General features: G+C 34.8%; 2 protein-coding genes and 2 long non-coding RNA genes across 4 annotated transcripts; 1 reads left to right on the top strand and 3 right to left on the bottom strand.

Moving 5' to 3' along the window:
• The first annotated feature begins 2,975 nt into the window (after positions 1-2,975).
• LOC110945052 (cytochrome b561 and DOMON domain-containing protein At5g47530) lies at positions 2,976-8,937 on the top strand. Its single transcript, XM_022186693.2, has 3 exons — positions 2,976-3,669; positions 6,467-6,721; positions 8,145-8,937. Exons 1-3 carry the CDS (start codon positions 3,043-3,045, stop codon positions 8,463-8,465), a joined length of 1,203 nt encoding a protein of 400 aa, XP_022042385.1. The 5' UTR covers positions 2,976-3,042; the 3' UTR covers positions 8,466-8,937.
• Positions 8,938-17,773: 8,836 nt separating this feature from the next.
• On the bottom strand, positions 17,774-18,849 carry LOC110935639. The gene is made up of 4 exons (XR_004893609.1): positions 18,769-18,849; positions 18,589-18,673; positions 18,388-18,466; positions 17,774-17,858 (listed from the first exon to the last, which is right to left on the bottom strand). It is a non-coding gene; the product is annotated as an uncharacterized LOC110935639 (long non-coding RNA).
• A 338-nt stretch (positions 18,850-19,187) lies between these two features.
• Positions 19,188-20,481, bottom strand: LOC110870325. Its single transcript, XM_035986649.1, has 5 exons — positions 20,329-20,481; positions 20,166-20,252; positions 20,032-20,094; positions 19,477-19,952; positions 19,188-19,368 (listed from the first exon to the last, which is right to left on the bottom strand). The coding sequence occupies exons 1-5, from the start codon at positions 20,479-20,481 to the stop codon at positions 19,188-19,190; spliced, it is 960 nt and encodes a 319-aa protein (XP_035842542.1).
• Positions 20,482-20,493: 12 nt separating this feature from the next.
• LOC118492413 lies at positions 20,494-21,613 on the bottom strand. Its single transcript, XR_004893608.1, has 2 exons — positions 21,463-21,613; positions 20,494-20,592 (listed from the first exon to the last, which is right to left on the bottom strand). It is a non-coding gene; the product is annotated as an uncharacterized LOC118492413 (long non-coding RNA).
• Between the last annotated feature and the right edge of the window lie 1,124 nt (positions 21,614-22,737).

Here is a 22,737-nt window from a genome sequence, read left to right as displayed (position 1 = left end):
AGTCTGTGAAAATTTGAACCAGTTTTGACCGTTAAAACTTTCTGAAATGATGAAAGAAAGTGTAGAAACCAGAATTTTTCTAGCGAAAACGAGCTAAACGGTAAGAACTCTTCCTCCTGAGCTCTGATACCACATGTAGGATCGTGAAACGACCTAAGGAGTTGATCAGAAGAGTGCTCAGACAGAATCAGAGGCGGAATTCATTGATTTTGTCTTTGTTTAGCTTGTTTAACACTAGAATTCACTAATTTATCTCTGTTTATTGATCTGCTAACATTTTACAAGCTGGAGACGTTTTGGCAGGGCTTCACCATCACATACATGAACTGAACTACTACTACTACCCTTGATTCCGCCCCAACTGACCTTTATATAGGCCATGGGGTTCCGCTTGAACATGCACATGCATTTCAAGCGGAATCAGACAACACATTTCGAGCGGAATCTGCAACAAACTCTTCGAGCGGAATCAGGATATGATGTGATTTCGCTTGAAATGACATTGTGTCATTTCGAGCGGAATCAACACTAATTCACCTATCCTCGATTTCCGTGCACTATACAAACAGCCCTAAACTAAGACTCGAACGAAGATGAAGTCGACAGACAACTGCATCAACAGAAAGTCAAACACAGTTTGACTTTCGTGCTTAAAAAACGCATAAAAGCATGAAAGAAACTTACAACGGGTCCAAGCTAGGAAGAACTTGATCTAAATACTCAGGTATGAAGCATAAAGCTTCAACTTAGAGCATAAAATCACATCAAGGTGTGAGGAAAATGGAATGGGAGCTTGGGTATTTATAGATTTCGGAGAACCGTTAGGATCGTTTCTCGCAAATCGTGCTTTGATCTTGACCTTACAAGTGGGCACATGGTTTTCGAAACCATGGGAACATCAAAAACAAGCAAAATCTATCAAATGGTATTGAAAAACTGTGATCAAAACCATCAAAACATCAAAAGTGGACAAGATACAATGAATCTAGTCATTTGGGCACTTTTTGACGCTTTTAGTCCCTGTTGATCAAATAAGTTTATTTTTGCGCACCAAACACCTCAAAGCCTATTTCTAAGCTTTGTAAAGGATATTTAGGTCATGTTTAAATTATGATCATATTCCGGAAGGTTCGTTACAGTACGAATCGGCATACTTTCGCAATTTGTCGAAATTAGTCCCTGTAAGCGAATAAACTTGATTTCGACACACCAAACCCTCCAAAACTTATTTCTAAGTTATGTAAAGGTTTTTTAAGGTATGTTAAGCCTATGTCACTGTTCCGGAGTGTTTGTCGCGTTAAACTGATTACGTTTACGCATCAGTTCGCGTATAACTTTCCAGAAAGCGATTTAGAGCTCGAAATCGAACGAGAATTGATATATGCAAATGATACACATATTTATACAAATCCCAAGGTTGAAACACAATATTTCATTGGTTTAGTATATGTTTGATGGCCGTGGAGGCACAGATGTCACACAAAGGAGAAGCCCCTTTTGCGCGAAGAGACTTCTCTCTTCGTGCGAAGAGGCCAATTCGTTCCAACCCTCAGTCGCTCCAAGTCCCTTCGCACGAAAGGCCTAATTATCCCAAGCAATCCTTAACCCAATAAATACATGCCTAACCCCATTCATTTCACTTTCCCAGTCGCCCAGACACTCTCAGACACTCTGAAACTCTCATTTGCGAGCAGAAGCAATCAGTAATCATTTTCTTTCATTTCCTTTATTTTCCTATCATTTCATTTCATTTTTTAACTTACTTTCAAATCATCTTGTTTGATTCACCTCTTGGATGGTTTTCACGAGTCTGCCTTGGCAAACTCATGGTGAAACCTCACCACTTATGAGGTTCAAACTAAGATTTACAAACTTTGATTTTAAACTTGTTCTTGTATTTTGTTTTATTTTCTATTACGAAACTTGGTGGAATCTGGTACCCACCAGGCTCACAACCTAGTTCATAGTTGTGGGTTTGCGCTAGGGTTAATTTTCATCAAGAAATGGACTGTTGGATGTATCAAAACAGTCGTTTTACATAAACCAGACCCCTTCGCACGAAGGAATACACCACTTGCAGTCGTTGTGGAGAGAGGTAGAGAGAGAGGATGTAGTTTCGTCTTTTTATTTATATCGAGACTTCATTTATTTTGGTGTTCAATATTTGTAAGAACTTCAGATATTTTTCTACTGAAACTATTATATTTAACATTTTATGTTTTGATTTTACGTAATTTTCAAGCACAAGTTGTTACTGTAAAACATGTTTTAAAGAGAGAAACTAGGGATGTACATAAATTGAATTGATTCAAGTCTGACTAAGCTCATCTTAAGCTTTATGAGTAATATTATACTTGTTTAATTGTAATATACATTATATATTATAGTTCGAGAGCTTAGACCATGTGTAGTGGTAAAATGAAGTGGCATGAAGAGGTCACAATCACGCCCCATAATGCCCCGCGCGCGCGCGAGCATGAAACGATCAGAAAAACAAATGGCGTGATTATTAAAACGCTTGATGATCCTTGAATGGTCCAATAGGAAACTAAAAAAAATATTTAGGTAATCATTGCAATGGGCATTATGAGGCATCATACCAATAATGTCCCTTGCTAACTAGGACGTCACGTGTCGAATAACCCCCAAGGATGGAACATGAAGTTGAAGCCCCACTACACATGGTCTTAATCAACTCACAAATAATTCGATTCCTTAGCATCATAATCAGAACTACTTTATTGAGAATACTAAGAGGTTGGAGTAGGATACGGTTGTTGTGATTGTTTTTAAAATACAAGCAAACGAACACTTTCTCTACTCATCAATCAACCTATCAAACTCCCACCAAATAAACAAATGTCACATAAATAGAACCTTCTTACCAAACTAACCTAACACATTAACCCCACCAACTTCACCTCAGTGGCCTATAATTACACTGCTGCTCCTCTTTCTCCTTCATAATTATTCCCTCATAATCAAGGTTCCTGTTGTGGGTGGTTCTTAGAACACAAAAAAAAAAAAAAAAAAAAAAAAGAAATGAACCAATTTCCCACGAAGTTTGGGGGGGTACTTTTGTCATTTACTATAATGACAACTATGTTTTCATCAACATTTGGTAAAACTTGCTCGAACTATGCATTTGCAAGCAACAAAATATTCAGTTCTTGCAATGACCTCCCAGTGTTGAACTCTTATCTCCATTACACTTACAACCAATCTTCCAGAACCCTCAAAATCGCGTACCGCCACACGAATGTGGGTTCTTCGCATTGGGTCGCGTGGGCCATCAATCCAACTTCTCAAGGCATGGCTGGCTCACAAGCAATTGTGGCATTCCAGCAATCCAGTGGCAAGATGAAGGTTTACACTTCACCTGTTACAGGTATGACCACTCAGTTGGTAGAAGGCGACTTGAGTTTCCCGGTTACTGACTTGTCGGCTATGCATTCGAATAATGAGATTATTATTTTTGCCACTTTGGATTTAAAAAATATGAGCACCAAACTTAATCAAGTTTGGCAAGATGGTCATGTTTCAAATGATGCACCTATGGGCCATTCTACATCTGGTGACAATATTAAGTCTATGGGTACACTAAATGTTCTCAAGGGCCAATCTGGGAGTGCACAAGGATCAGGAAGCACAAAAACAAAGAAAAGAAATGTGAGTTCTAAAAGTTTTTTAAGTTTCTCTTAGTATATGTTAATAACAATACACACATATAAGTAGGAACCCGAACCCGAAAATTTTACACGAACCCGAACCCGAAAATCGTATCATACATATGAAACAAAACACGACCCGAAGTTTCATGGGTTGACCCGAACACAACCCGTTCAACCCGAATGTTTTTATTTTTTTCTGAAATTAGCTATAGTCTTAAAAGAAAAAGTCGGTGCATATGCCACCGACTTTTGCACACTACATGCACTTTTTCCTCGTCTGTTGTTATTTTATAATATTTTTTTCGGATGAAGTAAATAAATGGCGCTTAGTTATAGCCCACCCAATAAATGCTTAAATAGATATCAAAATAAGCCTATGGACTATTTTTTTCCTCTGACGGCCCATAATAACTGCGTGACTGGTTGGGTCATTGGCTCATTGCCAATTTTATGGCTTTATGTTTCGATTAAGCTATTTTTTTTAAATATGGCTTTATGATTCGATTAAGCTATTTTTTTCTTAGGTCCAACTTCTTTTTTTCTAAGAGTAAATTGCCATTTTAATCTCCGAGGTTTGGTTTAAATTGCCCTTTTAGTCCAAATAGTTTTTTTTTTTTCCTCCTCTGTGTCCCTGACTTTTCTATTTTCTTGCCAGTTTGATCACATTGCCTAACTCAGTCTAAAAATCGGGTTATAACCACGGGTATATTTGGCATAACTGTTGTGTAGTGATAACCAGGGTTAGTTTACAACATAATTTATAAATCTCATAATTATTTAATGCCAAAAATACCCCTAATTATAACCTGGTTTTTAGACTAAGTTAGTCAATATGATCAAAATGTCAAGAAAAAGAAAAAGTCAGGGACACAGAGGAGAAAAAAAAACTATTTGAACTAAAATAGCAATTTAGACAAAAACTCAGGGACTAAAATAGCAATTTACTATTTTTTGAATGACAAATTTGGATAATTATGTCGGTGGCAAAGCCACCGACGATACTAACTCTTATTCTTTGATTAAATCACACTTTTAGCCCCTCTAACCATACTAATCCCCATTCTTTGTTAATAAATATCATTTTCACCTCTATAGAAAATATCATTTTCACCCCTTCTAACTTCCTATGAACTTAGTAAAATGTCACTTTGATCCCTTCAAAAGATGCATAATCCGATTTTTCCTTAATAACTTTTGTTCGTTAACTTTAAAAAAAAAATCTAATATGTTCCATGCTTATTTATATGTACATGTTGGTTTAATTCGAGTTGGTCTACGTTTCGACGTAAGTTTTATTTGTAAACGAGTACGTTTTCGTGCTTACTTTTTATATACATTTCAACCATTACTATATATCTTACAAACTAAAGTCGGTGGGTCGGTGGCCTTTGCCATCGACCAAAACTGGCCCTACACTATTAAAACTGATACACTTTCTAAAGACTTTATAAAATGTCATTTTAACCCCCCCCCCCCCCCCCCCCCAAATGAGTTTCTAATGTTTTAACTTTAATCACCCCTTTTTTCATTTTTAATTTAACAAACATTATTTTCTTGCGTGGTTATCTTTATGTATGTGTCTTAAAGTATTTTTTTGAGAAACGTACTAGTCCAAATATAATATTTACGTGTCAGTATAAATTCACATTTCAACAAAAATGGTATAAATTCATGTAAATGTTTTTTCGGGAAACGTATTAGGCTAGATATAATGCGTGTTCATTCTTATTTTTATGCATTTGTCTATGTTTTGAAGTAAATTAAAAAAAAAAAAACATTTATTTTTCTCACGTGCTTATTTTTATGTACATTTCGGTATAAATTCACGTTTCGACGTAAATGGTATAAATTCACTTTTCGACATATTTTTCCCGAAAACGAGTAGGGTCAAATATAATACGTTTTCATACTTATTTTTATATACGTTTGCAGTTGATATATGTTTGACGTAAATTTTGTTTAAAAACGAGTCGGGTCAAATGTAATACATTTTCATTTGACAATATAAATTTGAGTCACTGCACATTTTCACGGTACTAAATCTTGATGCAAAGGTAGTGGTTAGGTGAAACCCCAATAAACGAACCAACCCGGATTCGATTCCGTTTCTTTTGTACGATATGTATTCTATTTTCTTTACTTGTTGATCCAACCGCAAATCTTATATAGGTTACATTGAGTTTGATCGAATACGCACTTTCATATTGTTATCGTTTCACATAACGCTTAAATTAATCCACTCAGTGTTTAAAACGAGCCCGCGGCGCATCGCCCGCGGGTCATAATGCTAGTTAATTTATTAAAAAAACACAGGTGTATATAATAATATTATATTTAAACTATAAAATCTTATTTTAATTTCTCTTTTTAAGTTATAATTATGGAATGAAATACACACCCCCTTTAATTTATGACATAAAATATATTGTAAACAAATATAATATAAATGTTTTAAACGGGTCAACCCGCCAACCCGACCAGGTTGACCCGAACCCGGCCCGTTAACCTTAACGGGTTCGCGGGTTCAACCTGAAATTGACCCGACCCCGTTTAGAGTAAACCTACACCCGCGAATTTCGTGTTAGGTTCGTGTCTGGTTTTCGGGTCGTGTCAGAAATTCACACCCCTAGGTGTAATATAGGTGATTCTCGTGATTTTTCATTATAATTAAATTTAAATAACTTGAAACAAATTATAATATCTTCCTACTACGCCACGGGGCATAACAAATAGTCAAATCTGCATGTTATGATGAAAATAACTACAGTAGATTTTTGGATTTGTTCATACTACAGATTCATGGTATCCTAAATGCAGTCGGCTGGGGGATCATGATGCCTCTTGGTGCTATAATGGCGAGATATGTTAGGGTGTTCGAATCACTAGACCCTGCATGGTTCTACCTACATGTGACTTGTCAAACATCTGCATACATCATTGGAGTAGCCGGTTGGGCCACCGGAATCCGGCTAGGCAGTCAGTCTCCGGGGATCCAGTTCACAACTCACAGAATCATCGGCATCATCCTCTTCTGTGTGGCCACCCTCCAGGTACCACCTCTAGATGCTAATATTTATTAACCCACAAACCTTATGGCTAGCTACTAAAAAGTATATAAAATAAAAACTTATTGAATGGAAATCCTTTTATAGATCTTGAAACTGAAAAAATCACAAGAAAAACTAGTTTGCTAATACATATTTACAAAATTCCATTTAGACTTTCTTTTATTCAAACTAACCATTAACCGAGTGACCTTGCGCTAACATAAAAATGAATTACTGGTAAAGATTCAAAGTTGTTTCTATTATTTTTGGTTTAAAAGAAGTGCTAATAAACCAATCGACTGGTGGTCCATTTGCAAAGACAAACCTTTTAAACACTTTAAGAGACGGAGGTCTTAAGTTTAAGTTTCACGGACAGCAAGAATTAAAAGGAAATACGCCGTACAAAAAAAAGTGTTAAGAAAGATTAAAAAATAAGATTTTTCCATTAAATCTAAAAATTTGAAAACACCTTTTATTGGGTCGTAGTGGTCACGTCACCCATTCACCCCTCATCATATGGGGTTGTTCCACAAGTGGTATTTAGTCATTTACTTAAGAGAGATGGGTTATATCATATAGGTGTGTAGTGGGGTTATATCCGTCAAGTATACATATATATGGGTTGGTTAACGTACAAAATTTCTTAACGTACGATGTATACGAGATGAAATTACGCGCGTTATAAAACTCAAAAACCCTAATCACGCATGTTGAAAACCATAATCACGCATGTTAAAACCCATAATCACGCATGAACATAATCATGCATGTACAAAATCAGAAATCACGCATGGGGTAAATAACCTAATCAGGTATGGCACCGTTATAATTTTCACGGAGGAGGCCGGAATCCGGGATATAGCCCTCCCGGGGCAGTGTTTGTCAGCTCCATAAAGCGCTATGACGGGGGATGGCGCCACACCACCTACGACTACGAAACTTCTTATATTTACGGGTCCAGTTACAAGAACTTGTGCTGATTTGGAGTAATGGGGCGTAAAATTTCTATATCCCTATTCTAACATGACATAGGATCTGACAAAAATGGACATGTGTCTTCATGTTATTGGAGGAAAGACTAAAATCTAAGTTTTTAAATATTTTTGGAGAAGTATTAATAAAAGATTAAGAATTAAGTATTTTACTTGCTGTTCAAAAAACATTAAGTATTTTACTTTTAAATTTTTTTAAATATTTTTAATTTAATTTTTAAAAACATCTTTTTATTTTTATTTTGGGTGTATGATTTTTATATTCATACCGCTAATTAACTTGGCTTGATGTGATAAAATGGACACGTATCTATGTGTTATTAGATTAATTCTTTGATAAAACAAAAGGTTAATGATTAATTTATTAATTTTCATGTGTAAATTCGCATTTTACTGTTGTTTCAATATTTGGTGGGTTACTTGTACATACATAGGTAGTTGCGTTGCTTGTAAGGCCAAGGAAGGATCACAAATACAGAATTTATTGGAACATCTACCACCATTCACTCGGATACGGTATCATCGTTCTCGCAATCATCAACATATTCAAAGGTTTTGATATTTTACAGCCGGAAAAGAAATGGAAAAGATCTTATGGTGGCATTATCATAATGTTAGCCATTATAGCAGTCGTTTTAGAAGCTTACACATGGTTTGTGGTGTTAAAGAGGAAAAAGGCTTCAAAATCGGAGAAGATGAGTAATGGTAGCAATGGCCATAACGGATATGGTGTGGCAACAAATAGTCGAGGTTGACTCGATGGTCACCTTCTGGTTGACCAATGATTTGGTCGACCTTTTGATTATTTTATGGCAAATTGGATTTTAGCAATCTATACTATGACTTATTGGCCTATAATAATCCATAAACACAGTTTCACTTTCGTTGAACTGTCAATAACGTTCACATAATTATTATATATTTACACTTGATTGTAGTCATCCTTGTAAGCGAAATCGAGTGTGAATCTAAGATAATTACATGAGTAAGATTGCCTATGTCATCGGAAGTGAAAATTCAAGGTGACATTAATTAGATTGTTGGTATAAATTACTATGGGCCAATAAATCTTATAGCTTGGATTACTATAATCCATGTGCCATATTTTATTAAGAATTTATATGATTTTTTTTGTCTCGTATATTCTTTAGATGTTTTTAGATCTCGTTGAATCGTTATGGTATTATATTGATCGGAGTTATATCCACATTAGTGTGGTGAGTTTAATTACACATAGTTTATCCTGTTTGTATATTCTTATTGGTTTATCCACATTTATATATGGTGTTTGGTGTAAGAATTCTTCAATTTCATTCGCATTAAATGTCACTAGGCGAAATGAAATGTTTGTTAGGTAATGTACTGGGCGCCATGGGTGCAATTTTTTGAAGCACAGCGTTTCATAGCGTCTGTCACATCACGACAGGCGGTGCTATGGGGGCAAAAATGGATGCAACGCCATATGTATAGCGGCGTGAGAGGAGATGATTTTGAAGGGGTTTACATACATACATATATATACATACATATGTATGTATAATTGAATGGGTTATTAAATTAATTGAGTAATGATGAGGTAGGGGTTTTATGACTATGGCCTCTAGTGATATAACGCCCCATAAAGCCTCTGTGTGACGTGACACGACACGTGTCGTATAACACCCACAAAGGGGCTTTATAACTACACATAGCCTTAAGATCATGCTTTCTATGCCTCACGAAAGAACTTTTAGTGGGTTTGAAGTTGCTATCAATCACATGCTAGTCGTTATTCTTTCTTTATGTAGAAAAACTCATGACGAATATAAAAGAAAGATAATTCAATTTGTGACACTAGTAACACCACAAAACAAAACAAAAAAAGTATTATCGTGTGCCATTTCTATATACAATCCATTAATGAAGGTGGTTACTGACCAAAATCTAACGGACCGATGGTGACACTCCATCAGAAAATATGGCCATGCGTAGTCTAATTTTCAACAAAGTGTCGATGACTTTAGTGACGGATTATCAACAACTTCTGTTGTCTCTTTCGAAAGATTATCAGTGGATTCATTAGCGACTAACAGTTGGTAACTAATGGGATTTTATTTTATTGATGGGATTCCCCTTGGCAACTAATAGTCAGTGGCCAATGAGTCCCAACCCAAGTGGTTGGCAGGAGGTCAGGAGTTTTTTCCCTTGGGGGTTTCTTCTGGAGGGGTGCGGGTTTGAATCCCACTCAGGGGTAAAAGCCTGGAGGGCTGAACCTTAGGGGGGCTCGGGATCGAACTCGGGACGTGGGTGAGTTCCGTAGAGAAATGTACCGCTGAGCCGTTTAAAAAAAACTAATAGTCAGTGACTCTAATTTATTAAAAAAAACGATATTAAATTTAATGAATTTTCTAGAAACTAAAAATAACCCAAAGATATTTGGAAATAGAAAATCATAAAACGTAAAAATACTAAAAATTGTACCTTGAACGAAATAGAAATAGAAATTAATTCTAGTTAAAAAAAAAAAAAGTTAAATTATTGGTATAAGGGATTAAGATTTGAAAAAAAAAAGTTAAATTATTGGTATAAAGATGTAACACGAGATATTTGTTGTTCTAAAAAATACAAGATATTTCCATACAAAATCTATAATATATTTATATGGTTCCTGAATAGTGACGGCAAGATGTGTGGGTCGTGGTGTGGTAGCGAGTGATAGAAAAAGTGGCAGTACAAAAAGGCTGTTAGGATTGTTGTTGTGTGACAATTGTGGCCATTTAAAGTTTAGGTGGTGGTCATGAGCGCTGGGTGTACATCGGACAGAGAAAGAGAGAGAGAGAGTCGAGTGTCAGACCCGACCCTCGGCGGATTTTTGGTCAGAGCGTGATGATTCTCCAAAACTTGTAGCCCTATTAAGTATTTCAATATTTATTTATGTCATTGATTAAAATGTCACATCAAACATAACAATTTTCAAATAATCCAAACATAATTTGAAAACATAAACGTGGAAAAATCCCATATATTTAGTCGAAGGCAATCCTATATGTCTTCCATCATTGACTCATCAAGCTTTTTTTCATGTATCACGTGTAAAATATATGGGTCAACTAAAAAAAGCTGGTGAGTAAATCTAAGTTTAAATAAAATAATTTATTTAAAAAGTTAGCATGTGAATCATGTGTATTTTAATTAGATAATCATAAACAATTGACAACAACAATAAGTAAAATAAACCAAATGCGATGTGCGAGTCACAACCCCGAGGAGCAAGACTGAACGATGATTGCGATAGCTATTCACTCATAGTCATGGGGAACTGATCAGCCAGTAGATCTAAGATAATTTGGCTATGGCTACGGAAGTGAAAATTCAAGGTGACATAAATTAGATTGTTGGTATAAATTATTATAGGCCAATAAATCTTAGCTTGGATTACTATAATCCATTTGCCATATTTTATTAAGAATTTATATGAATACTTTTGTCTCGTATATTCTTTAGATGTTTTTATTCTTATTGGTTAACACATTTATATATTGTGTTTGGTCTAAGAATTCTTCAATTTCATTTGCATTAAATGTCACTAGATGAATTGAAGTGTTTGTTAAGATCGTGCTTTCTATGCCACACGAAAGAACTTTTAGTGGGTTTGAAGTTGCTATCAATCACACGCAAGTAGATATTTTTTCTTTATGTAGAAAAACTCATGACGAAAATAAAAGAAAGACAATTCAATTTGTGACACTAGTAACACCACAAAACCAAAGTATTATCGTGTGCAATTTCTATATACAATCCGTTAATGAAGGTGGTCACTGACTAAAATCTAACGGACCGATGGTTACACTCCATTAGAAAATAGTCATGCGTAGTCTAATTTTCAACAAAGTGTCGATGACTTTAGTGACGGATTATCAACAACTTTCGTTGTCTCTTCCGAAAGATTATAAGTGGATTCATTAGCGACTAACAGTTGGTAACTAATGGGATTTTATTTTACTGATGGGATTCCGCTTGGCAACTAATAGTCAGTGACTCTAATTTATTAAAAAACGATATTAAATTTAATGAATTTTCTAGAAACTAAAAATCACCCAAAGATATTTGGAAATAAAATCATAAAATGTAAAAAAAAAAAAAATTGTACCTTGAACAAAATAGAAATAGAAATTAATTCTAGTTTTAAAAAAAAGTTAAATTATTGGTATAAAGGATTAACATTTGAAAAAAAAAAACAGTTAAATTATTAGTATAAAAGAGTAACATTTGAAAAAAAAAGTTAAATACAAGATATTTCCATACAAAATCTATAATTTATTTATATGGTTCCTGAATAGTGGCGGTGAGATGTGTGGGTCGTGGTGCGGTGGTGAGTGATAGAAGAAGTGGCAATACAAAAAGGCTGTTAGGATTGTGGTTGTGTAACAATTGTGGCCATTTAAAGTTTAGGCGGTGGTCATGAACGTTGGGTGTACGTCGGACAGAGAAAGAGAGAGAGAGTCGAGTGTCAGACCCGACCGTCAGCGTTTTTTTGGTCATAGCGTGATGATTCTCCAAAACTTGTAGCCCTATTAAGTGTTTCAATATTTATTTATGTCATTGATAAAAATATCACATCAAACAAAACAATTTTCAAATAATCCAAACATATTTTGAAAACATAAACATGGGAAAATCCCATATATTTAGTCGAAGGCAATCCTACATGTCTTCCATCATTGACTCATCAAGCTTCTTTTCATGTACCACGTGTAAAATATATGAGTCAACTAAAAGAAGTTGGTGAGTAAATCTAAGTTTAAATAAAATAATTTATTTAAAACGTTAGCATGTAAATCATGTGTATTTTAGTTAGATAATCATAAACAATGGACAACAACAATAAGTAAAATAAACCAAATGTGATGTGCGAGTCACAACCCCGAGGAGCGAGACTGAACGATGATTGCGATAACTATTCACCCTTGGTCGTGAGGAACTGGTCGTCCAGTAGATCCACAATATGATGACTTGCTTGCATACAATTGACTGTGACAACACTCTAAATAAACAAACCATTAGACAAATAACACATAATCAACACAATCGTTTTTGCATGCTTGATATTTGAATATAATAAATATTAGGTTATTCCTCGTGAACTTTAGTTGGTTGACCATTTAAATTATGTATACAACAAATGTAAAATAAAAAGACTACCTGAACTTCACGGGCAACAAAAATTAAGTTATATTAATCTTGTGACAACCCGAGATTTCAAGGTCTTTCCCATACATATCACTGATCTTATAATCCTGTTTTACAATTTGATTCATGTGGTGTCGAGTGTAGTTATGTGAATGATTAACAGTTTATGTGTTATGTTTGGTGGTTGTATGTGTGGTGTTTAATATAATTAAATGTAGTTTAATTAAGATCTAGTATAAAGTTCTTCGTCATCTTTAGTCCTGACGAATAACCAGTCTTTCGCCACCCTCAACCTCGACGAAAAAGGGGTTTTTCGTCGAAGCATGTCTTTCGCCGAGGTGGGCCTTCGGCCCAGAATAGTTCGCGGCCCAACTGTTGTGCGTTATATAACTTCTGGTAATAAGTCGCCGTAAACTAGAAACCCTAACTCCTCTCTTCTTGTTCCCTGTGCGACGGCAGTAGGAAGTCTGAAGCATTCCTTTTCCATCTCGAGTAATCTAATTCCCCGAATCACGGTTAGTGTCTTCCGTTAATAGTGTGTTATGCGTTTGATGTCGTTTCGCTACGTAATTGACTAGGGTTTCATTATTTAGAATGTAAAGTTAGAACATGTGGTTGAATTTGATATTAAACTATGATGGAAGTAATGTTTAGAAGTCTTAGGATTAACAACTGATGATTTGATCGATTAATATGGGGATTTGCATGAAACTTGCTTGATATGATTTGTATGCGGTTATGTTTGCGCTATGATTGGGGCGTTATGATTGGGCCATGTGTCGTATAACTGATGTCATGCTAAACTAATGAACCTGTTTGGGTGCGATCATTGTATGATTAGGGTTATTGGGTGTTTAAGTATGATTTGAATGATGAACCCTGTTGTGTTAGGTTGATTAATAAGCATTCATGAGTAGACTACACATTCATGGTGGAAAAGTACCATTTGATCTGATTAAGAAACTGTCAAAACGTTAGCATATGTGATGGCTGAGATTAAGGAGAAACTGTTACTGATTGTTAAGTGCAACGACGAAAGACATCTCAACGAAGAACATGGTCTTTCGTCGACCAGACTTCGACAAAACATTAGAGTCTTTCGTCACATGAATGCTCGACGAAGTATAGTATTTCGTCGTAGGGTCTTTCGCCATAGGAGCATTCCACGAAAAATAGGTTTTTCGTGGAGATGCTGAAACTGTGTAAACCAACGGAACAGTCTAGGATGTGTTTTATAATGAGCGACTGTACTCATGAAAACTATTGTTACCAGATAATCAGAATGAGACAACTGGTGTGACTTGTATGAATAACAAACCTGTCTGTTATGTGTATTATGTGACATGACTGATTGTGAAACTAATATTGATTGGTAACCACGCAGGGTTTGGGTTGACCAACTTGGACGGGTAATTTAACATACCGAGCAAAGCAAATGTGAGTTTATTTCTCTTGAGCATGCATCTCGGTGGTTGGGACAGTCATTGGGTATTCCTGAGAGGGATAGGTTTTTGGGTAAATCAATTGGGTATTCCTGATAGAAATACGTTTCGTGGGTAAAATCGGGAATGTTGGATAATACACTCATCCTATCACCCTTAAGTCCCATCTTGTTGTTACCTGAGAGGTAACGGAGTATTAGTTGGTAGCGCTATCTAGGTTTGGCACTCTCACCCCGTATCTGAGAGGACGGGTGTGAACTAATGACTCAGTCATGCCCAATGCTTTGATAGGAGCATTGGGGAACGGGCAAAATAAATCTGGAGCCATCTTGTATTCGGGGTATTATCAACATTAAAATCAATGAACTTAACTAAACACTTGGTAACTAACGTTTTCGTAAAACTATGAACTCACCAGCGTAGTCTGACACACTTGTTACATGCTCGCAGGTCGTTAGGTACCATGGAAAGGAACTTGCTGTCTGGATAGCTGGAGTGGTCATGGGTCATGTCGCTTGGATTTACAAGACTTGTTTACTGATTTCGCATACATTGGTTTTGAAACATTTGAACGATGTTTTATTATTTGCTTCCGCTGACACTATTTAACTTGGAATATGTTTTATGAATGTTTTACTTAATGAATGGAAATTTTGTTAAATATCTTCTGGTTAGTTCAATGTGATTGGTGGCTAGATCTTGGTACGTCACATGCCTAGCGGGGTTACCGCATGTGGTATTTTGGGGGTGTGACAGTTTGGTATCAGAGCCAGGGCCGGACCGGTGGTGCCAGGTCCTGCGAGGACGCTGGACCCCTTAAGGGGGGTGGATTGTGACATCCCACATCGGTTGTGAAGGGGAACAAATGCTTCCTTATAAGGGGCTGGATACCTTCACCATCATGACGTGTTTTGAAAACCGTGAGGGGGGGGGACGCCAGGGGCGTGCTGGCCGCCAAAGCGGACAATATCATGGTGCGGTTACGCTGGGCTGTTACAAATCTAGTTATGTCGTTAAATAAAATAAAAAGAAATGTTTTCAAACGTTATATTGTTTTATAATTATTTTGTATTAACAATTGTAGTTGAGATAAATTTTAACTTAATTGACAAAATTTGTAAAAAAAATGTATTAGACAATGCTTATTGACATAGTAAATGACTCCATAAAAAATACTTAAAATTAAGTCATAACTATTTATTATAAATACGACACATTATAAATATTAGGTTTGACTATTAACATAAATTTGTTTACATTTGAATAAACACATAACCCAAATTATAACAAACATTTTACTTGTTCAAAAACATAATAAATCAACGAAAACATTCAAATGCACCACAAGGTGAAACAAATAACACCAACATGTCTTAAAAACATTTCATCAAAAATGAAATATAATGAAACACACCACTTATCCATCTTTGGAATTAAAAGCTTGCCAACTCCATCAGCCTCGACTTCATCTTTTTCATCTCCAATCCGACGTTTTGTTGAAGAAAAATTTAGTGAGTCGTCTACATCATAGACTTCACGAAGATTACGCTTGACTTCACTAGAAGATGATTTAGATTACTTTGAATACAATTAGATATAGGCATTAAATTATCTCCAATATAACACATTTCATCCTACAAACAAATACACAAACATAGTATTAAAAATGGTAATCAAAACTATATAAAAAACATTTGATATAATCTTAGAAAATTCAGAAGGATTAGATTGAACTTCAGACATAGGAACACTAAATGATTCTGACATGGTTTGAGAATCCCTCCAGAAGTAAACACTTACAATAGTAGTGGAGAGTATATAGTTTTCGTATAGAAAGTTTTGGGTATATACGTTTTCGCCCCCCCCCCCCAGTTTTATAGAAACTTTTAGATCCAATGACTTTCGAACCCTGGTCGGAAATCTCAAACTTCGCCACTGCGTGCAACATTTTGAAACATAAAGTATAAAACTCGTCAATTTTAAAGATAAAAGACACCGCCTAAAACTTGGTATAAATATAAAGAACAAACTTTATAATTCACTCATTTCTTTACTTATCTTTGAAGATATTGGGTTGCACATGTACCAAATTATCAAAATTACGAGGAGCCACTTGATTAAAAAAACTATATTAAATGAGAGGCAATGAAAAAAGGCAATAATACCCTTATATGCAATGCATGTGAGGGGAGTTAACTAGAAAAATTTAACGGTTTTTGTGTTAAAGGCTGAATCTGTAGCAAAACATGAACATAAAGGTTGATTTTTGCCGATTTTATAGTGAAAGGTATAAAATGCAGTTTGGGGCTAACATAAAGGTTGTTTTCTGCAATTTTGTCTCGATTCTATTCTATGAATTCATGAATATGTTTTGTTATTTTGTTGAAACATGTGTTAGTATCTAATCATGTTAATTTGTAAAAACTCGAATTTGATATTCAGGTACTATAAAACTTGAATTGGTTGACATGAATATGATTAGTGTTTTCAAGTGTTAATTTGTTTAAACTTGGTGTCTAATGATCAACCTTACGAGACCTAAAAGTCTGAAATTTTTTATGTCCGATCGTATGAAATTGGAGTATCTAAAACGAGTGAAGCCAGGGGAAAAATTCCAATGCATTAGACAGTTTAATAGAGGATGTTCATGAACTTCTATTTGTTACTAAACACCAAGTTGTTGTAGCTAGATTTGGGAATTTTTGCTGTGAAGTTATGTTGTTTTTCTAGCCCTTTGTTTAATAAGGTATACTTGCAAAAAGGTAAACGAAGATTCTACATTATCATATAACTCGAGTCACTAGTACAAAAATAACCCTTTTTAAAACGGTGATCTATACATTTTAAAACGGTTGGACCACCGTTTTAAATTCATATGTTTTAAAAGCTAATGGACCGTTTTAATTAAGACTCAACCGTTTTAAAAGGCTTGCACAAAAAATCACGTTCACAAGTGCTTGTGTAGATTATGAGTGTTTTAAAAAAAAAATGCAACCGTTTTAAAAGTGGTGTTTTTAGATTATGAGTGTTTTAAAAAAACTAATACAACCGTTTTAAAAGGTGGAATCAACCGTTTTAAAAGGTGTTCATGAGTTTCTAAGTGTTTTAAAAATACAAATCAACGGTTTTAAAAGGTTCTTTTATGATTTATGAGTGTTTTAAAAAATCAAAACAACATCGTTTTAGGTTGTTTTAAAAAGTGGTCATTTATGATTGTTTTAAAAAAGAAATATACCCTCTTAAAAATGTTTTTCATCATTCAATTACTGCTAACCATGAGGTTCATGAGGTTATATTATATACAGTAACTAATTATATAATACAATTAATAATTTAAAAGCATTACTAAGCCATTCAAACAAAAATAGATGCATAAATATAAAGGAAATCTGGTTCTTCAAAACATCACACAATTGTTCTAATTTGTCTTTACATAACCCATTAATCCAAGTTTCGGCAAAATAACATCTACTAGAAATCCTTAATAAGTTGACTTGAACCCTCTAGCACACATCCATATTGCTGTGAATTCAACCCCTGCAAAAACAATGACACATTAAAACTTTAAACTTATAACCTGAATGTAGTATTATGTAACTGGAGAAAGAACATGTCAACATCAATAGATCCAAGCTAATACATGGTTTCAAGTTAATTCTAGTTTTATCAACACCAAATCAGTTTATAAATACTCTTATTATTGTGAGTATTAACTATGTCATACAATTAACTAAATAAAACCTTAAACTCGAATCGCTAAACTAACATATTGGACGAAATGCGTTTCGAACTAGACCAAAATTCACGACTATCTGGTCTATAGGATTCCAAATGTACTTAGATACTCAAGGCAGCATGGGATTCACATAATAACTAGAAACCATAATCCTAACGGTCAAATTTAGCTCATTTAAGAATTTACAGCTATTTTACTTTATAATAACTAGAAACCACATTAGATGTGCATAGAACGCATCGGATAGCGAAACTACCAATATATCGACACCCCAAAATCTCTACGCAAGAGACTACATGCTAACAATATCAAATCAAAGTTAAAACTAACCTGATTCTTAGAAGCCAATAGCAAATTGTTTCTTTAAAAATCCCGGTGAATCGTCAGGTAGAATTTGCTCTCTTCTTTACTGCATAATATAATATAAATATATAAGTGGCACTATCACCAGCCAAGGTCACAAGCATACCATATCTATGCTCTAGATTACATATTCATACAAAATAACATGAAAAGAAGATAAAAGCTTACCATGTAATTGCACAAACGTCTTTAATATGTTTTCTACAAATTTGTCAATTTCACACCGAGTAAGGGGCCTAGAATTGTACATCATCTTGAACAAATAAATAAATAAATAAAAGTTAGATTACAATTCAATATGCATTATAGTTCAACATATAAAAGATATAAATATATAAATATACTTACAAGATGTTCTCTGCAAGTCATCAAAAAATCATACATAGCGTACATCACATAATACCCACATTCCCAGGTTCCGCTTTGTTGATGACACTAAATATATTGAATTAACAAGTAACTAGTTAAAAAATATAAATAAACAAAACTTAAAGAAAATGAATAAAAACTTACATTTTCCATTTTCCATGTTATTTTCGTTTTCGTAGCTTTTTCAAATAACTCAGTGATCTTGTAACACGATGCATCTTTTTCCTCATTGCTTGAATCGATAATATGTCCATAGTAGTTTTTATCTACGGGGTTGTGATGAATCATAATTAATGAATAATGACCCCTGCATTATGAAGTTTTTTACAAAAATTAATATGTTAGTTTTTAACTAAATGAAATAAATAAAATCAAGAAAAGTAGCAAAAAAGAAAAAACTAATACCCGGCTAAATATGGTGCCATAAAATATTGTCTTTTCTTATGATACTTCATGACAGATTTAATATGATTTATGGCAAGGTTTTCATTTGCTTCAATTGCATTTAATGCAATATAATGAGGATTAAAATACGCAGTTTTATTCAAGCTGTTTATCTCTCCCAAAGCATATAAATACCTAAAAGCAAAGAAAGAAATATTATAAATTAGTATCACTCACTTATATTTTCATAAAATGTTTCCATAAAATAACTGAACAAAAAATCAATGTACTTACATAATATACCAATTCAAAGTTCCGAGCTCCGCCCATTTGTCAAGAGATAGATTCATTAATTCCTTTATTTCAACGTGCTCAACTTCAGGTTCCTTGTACATTCCGTTTGGCGAAGTAACCGCAACCGTTGCGCTTTCGTTAGCTTTAAGCGCCAATTCTTCTACTAATCTATATATGTTTTCAGGCCGCCTTTTCTTTACCTTTCTCAAAAGTTTAGCGATGTTTGTATTTTTTTTCTTCGGTTTGGAAACAGGTGTTGTACGAACAGGCTCAGTAGACCCACGCGGTGCAAGAACAGGCTCAGTAGAGACAAGCGGTGCAAGAACAGGCTCAGTGGAGACAGGTTGTGTAGGAACAGGCTCAGTGGAGACATGCGGTATAGGAACATGCTCGCTACGAACAGGCCGAGTAGGAGCAGTCTCAATAACTTTAGGATCAGCAACATCCTTGTTATGACTCGGTGGTATTGGAATCTCAATATTTAGCTACATTAACAAATGACATTATCAGACCATTTCTTATAGCTATATATATATAGAGAGAGAAATAGAATAAAGTGATTACCAAATCCATAAAACTCACTCCAGTGTTAACTTCTTCTTGAAATTCCATGTGTCCTTCGTCAGGCTACATTAGCAAAGAAAATATATTTTATTTCAACTATATGTAAATTATAAGTTATAAAAAAAAACAATTACCGGAGCTGGCATATAACACTCAGAATAGTCGGGTGGTGGTTGTTGATGATAAGCATCTGATTCTTGACGAGAATCAGTGTTTAAAAGCTGTATCATAAAACAAATATTGTTAATATAACAATAAATAAAGTAATATACGGCTACAGTTTCGTAAAAAATATACCTTTATGGCTTTTCTAGGCCATTGAATAAAATTTCCTTGTGTACTACCCATATCAGTTACTTCCTCAGGCTTCATTGTGTGTGGCGGGATTGGATAACCTTTATATTTTTCCACTACACCATCTACATAGATCTTTATGTAATCAACATGCATCGGGTTGTTATCTAAGATCCTATCAGAAGACGGATAAGCTTGCCCATGTCCTAAAATCATGTTGGGGAAGGAATCGTCGAATGGCCATATAAGCTCACAAGTAGTGATTGACTGCAAACACGTAAATACTGTTAGTAAATACTATAAAATACACCTATCTTTTTCTAATGTATCGCTATTTCTAATATCTGAATTATCCAAAATATCCGAAACTTTCTAAAAAATTCATTCAAAATATACATAATATCCGAAAATTCTAATAATATTTATTATTTAAAAACTTTTTTAGAATTATTTTTAGATATCTGAAATGGCAAAAACTTTGTAAGAATACTATCCAAATCCAAAAAATTCAGATATGTATTTTCTAATCCAAATCCATCCGTTCGCTGCCGTTAAACGACTGTGTTTATGGCCGTATAACAGCTGCGAACTGGCCGTTAAACCGCTGCGCTTACGGCTTGTTCGCAGCTGTTATACGGCCTTAAACGCAGCCATTTAACGGCTGCGAACAGGCCGTAAACGCATTGGTTAACTTTTGCGTTTGCAGCCGTTAAACCGCTTCGTTTACGGACCGTTCGCAGCCGTTATATGGCCGTAAACGCAGTCATTTAAAGGCTGCGAACGGGCCGTAAACGCAGCGGATAACCGTTGTGTTTGCAGCCGCTAAACAGCTGCTTTTACAGCCCGTACGCAGTCGTTATACGGCCCTAAACGCAGCCATTTAATGGCAGCGAACGGGCCGTAAACGCAGCCGTACACCCAGATTTCTAACATGGGGTCACTTTTAAACCGTCCAAGAAAGGTGCCCTTTATGACGCTCAAGGCGCGTCAAGAAAGGTGTTTTTCTACTAGTGTGCAGCCGTATTAAAAAGAATAGTAATCAGACATTAAAAATTGGACTGAAGTGACAACTTTTAACAAACCACAGGGACGAAAATGGCGGTTTACTCATTAATTAATATAGAGGAAATATGGTACCTCAATTTCCGGTAGAGCCTGAGCCGTTGCAACTAAACGAGATTGGTCCCTTTGCACCGTGTCTGTCTCTTCTATTACTCTATCAACCCCCTTAGACTTCTTTTTTCTCTTTCTGGAATGCAAGGTTTTTGTAACACCAAGCACACTTGAAACTAACAGAGTACGTCCCCCGTGATGATGACCATTACCAAGCACTTCAGTCACTACGTCTTTTCCAATGTCATAGTATGTACCATCTTCTTTCATCTCTCTCTCTTTACAATGCTGTTACAAAAACAAATTGCGGTAAAAATGATTTATATATATATATATAAATGTATATAAATACTTACAAATTTGTGAAGTGTTCCTTTGAATTCACCATCTGATAATAGGTGTTGTGGAAGTTCGTACAACTTTGTGAGATGATTATAGTACGATCTACTAACAGTATATTTCTGTATACGTTCATCTCCGAATACCTCTAGGTGTGGGTAGCTTTCTACTAGTTGCTTCCATCTATCTTCCCAAACATCCTCCAATCCAACGAATCCCATTCGTCCTACATGGGCATGGTCAGTGTTTTTTTCTGCACTCTTCTTTGCTTTTCGACTTATTTTCTTCAGAAAATATAAAAAGAAAACCGTTAATACTAATTACAACATATAATAATCTTATTTAAAACATATAATAATATTAATAATAAATTAAAGAATACCTTAAAACGTTCAGATTTTACTTTTACAACAAAAGAATCCCAATAACTTTTGTCTAGAAATTTGAACGTTTCAAAGGGAGATATATCTTTTTGAGCGTATTTGGTTGCAAGTGTATGTCGAAAGTTTCTCATTGAGACCTTTCCAAGTTTCACGACTGTATCTTTTGCATCGTTGTTAGGTATCTTCCATGATTCCTGTGTATTCAAAAAAATAAGTAAAACATAAAAAGTAACATATATAATATTTAAATTTTGTAGATAAAAATATAATACCTTAATATACTCCCATAAATCATCGTACAGTTGTTTGTCTACTTGTTTAGCTACCTTATGATAAGGAATCCTTTTCCTAAACTCTATGCCAACCCATGACTTAAAAGTCGCCGCATTTTTTCCAATCGCTAAACCGTTCTCATTGAATTTAACAGTACATTCTTCCGGATCATTAAACTTCTTCAAACATTTTGCAGCTCCTCGCTTGCGCTTATTAGACATTTTTCCTAAGAAAAAATCAATAAAACGTTATACAAACGTAAACATTAGCACACCCAAGAATCAAACAACAAAACATATTAAAT

Source organism: Helianthus annuus, chromosome 1, assembly GCF_002127325.2.
Source record: "Helianthus annuus cultivar XRQ/B chromosome 1, HanXRQr2.0-SUNRISE, whole genome shotgun sequence".
NCBI classification, from domain to species: domain Eukaryota; kingdom Viridiplantae; phylum Streptophyta; class Magnoliopsida; order Asterales; family Asteraceae; genus Helianthus; species Helianthus annuus.
Note: the sequence above shows the minus strand (reverse complement) of the source record. Positions and strands in the feature narration are given on the sequence as shown.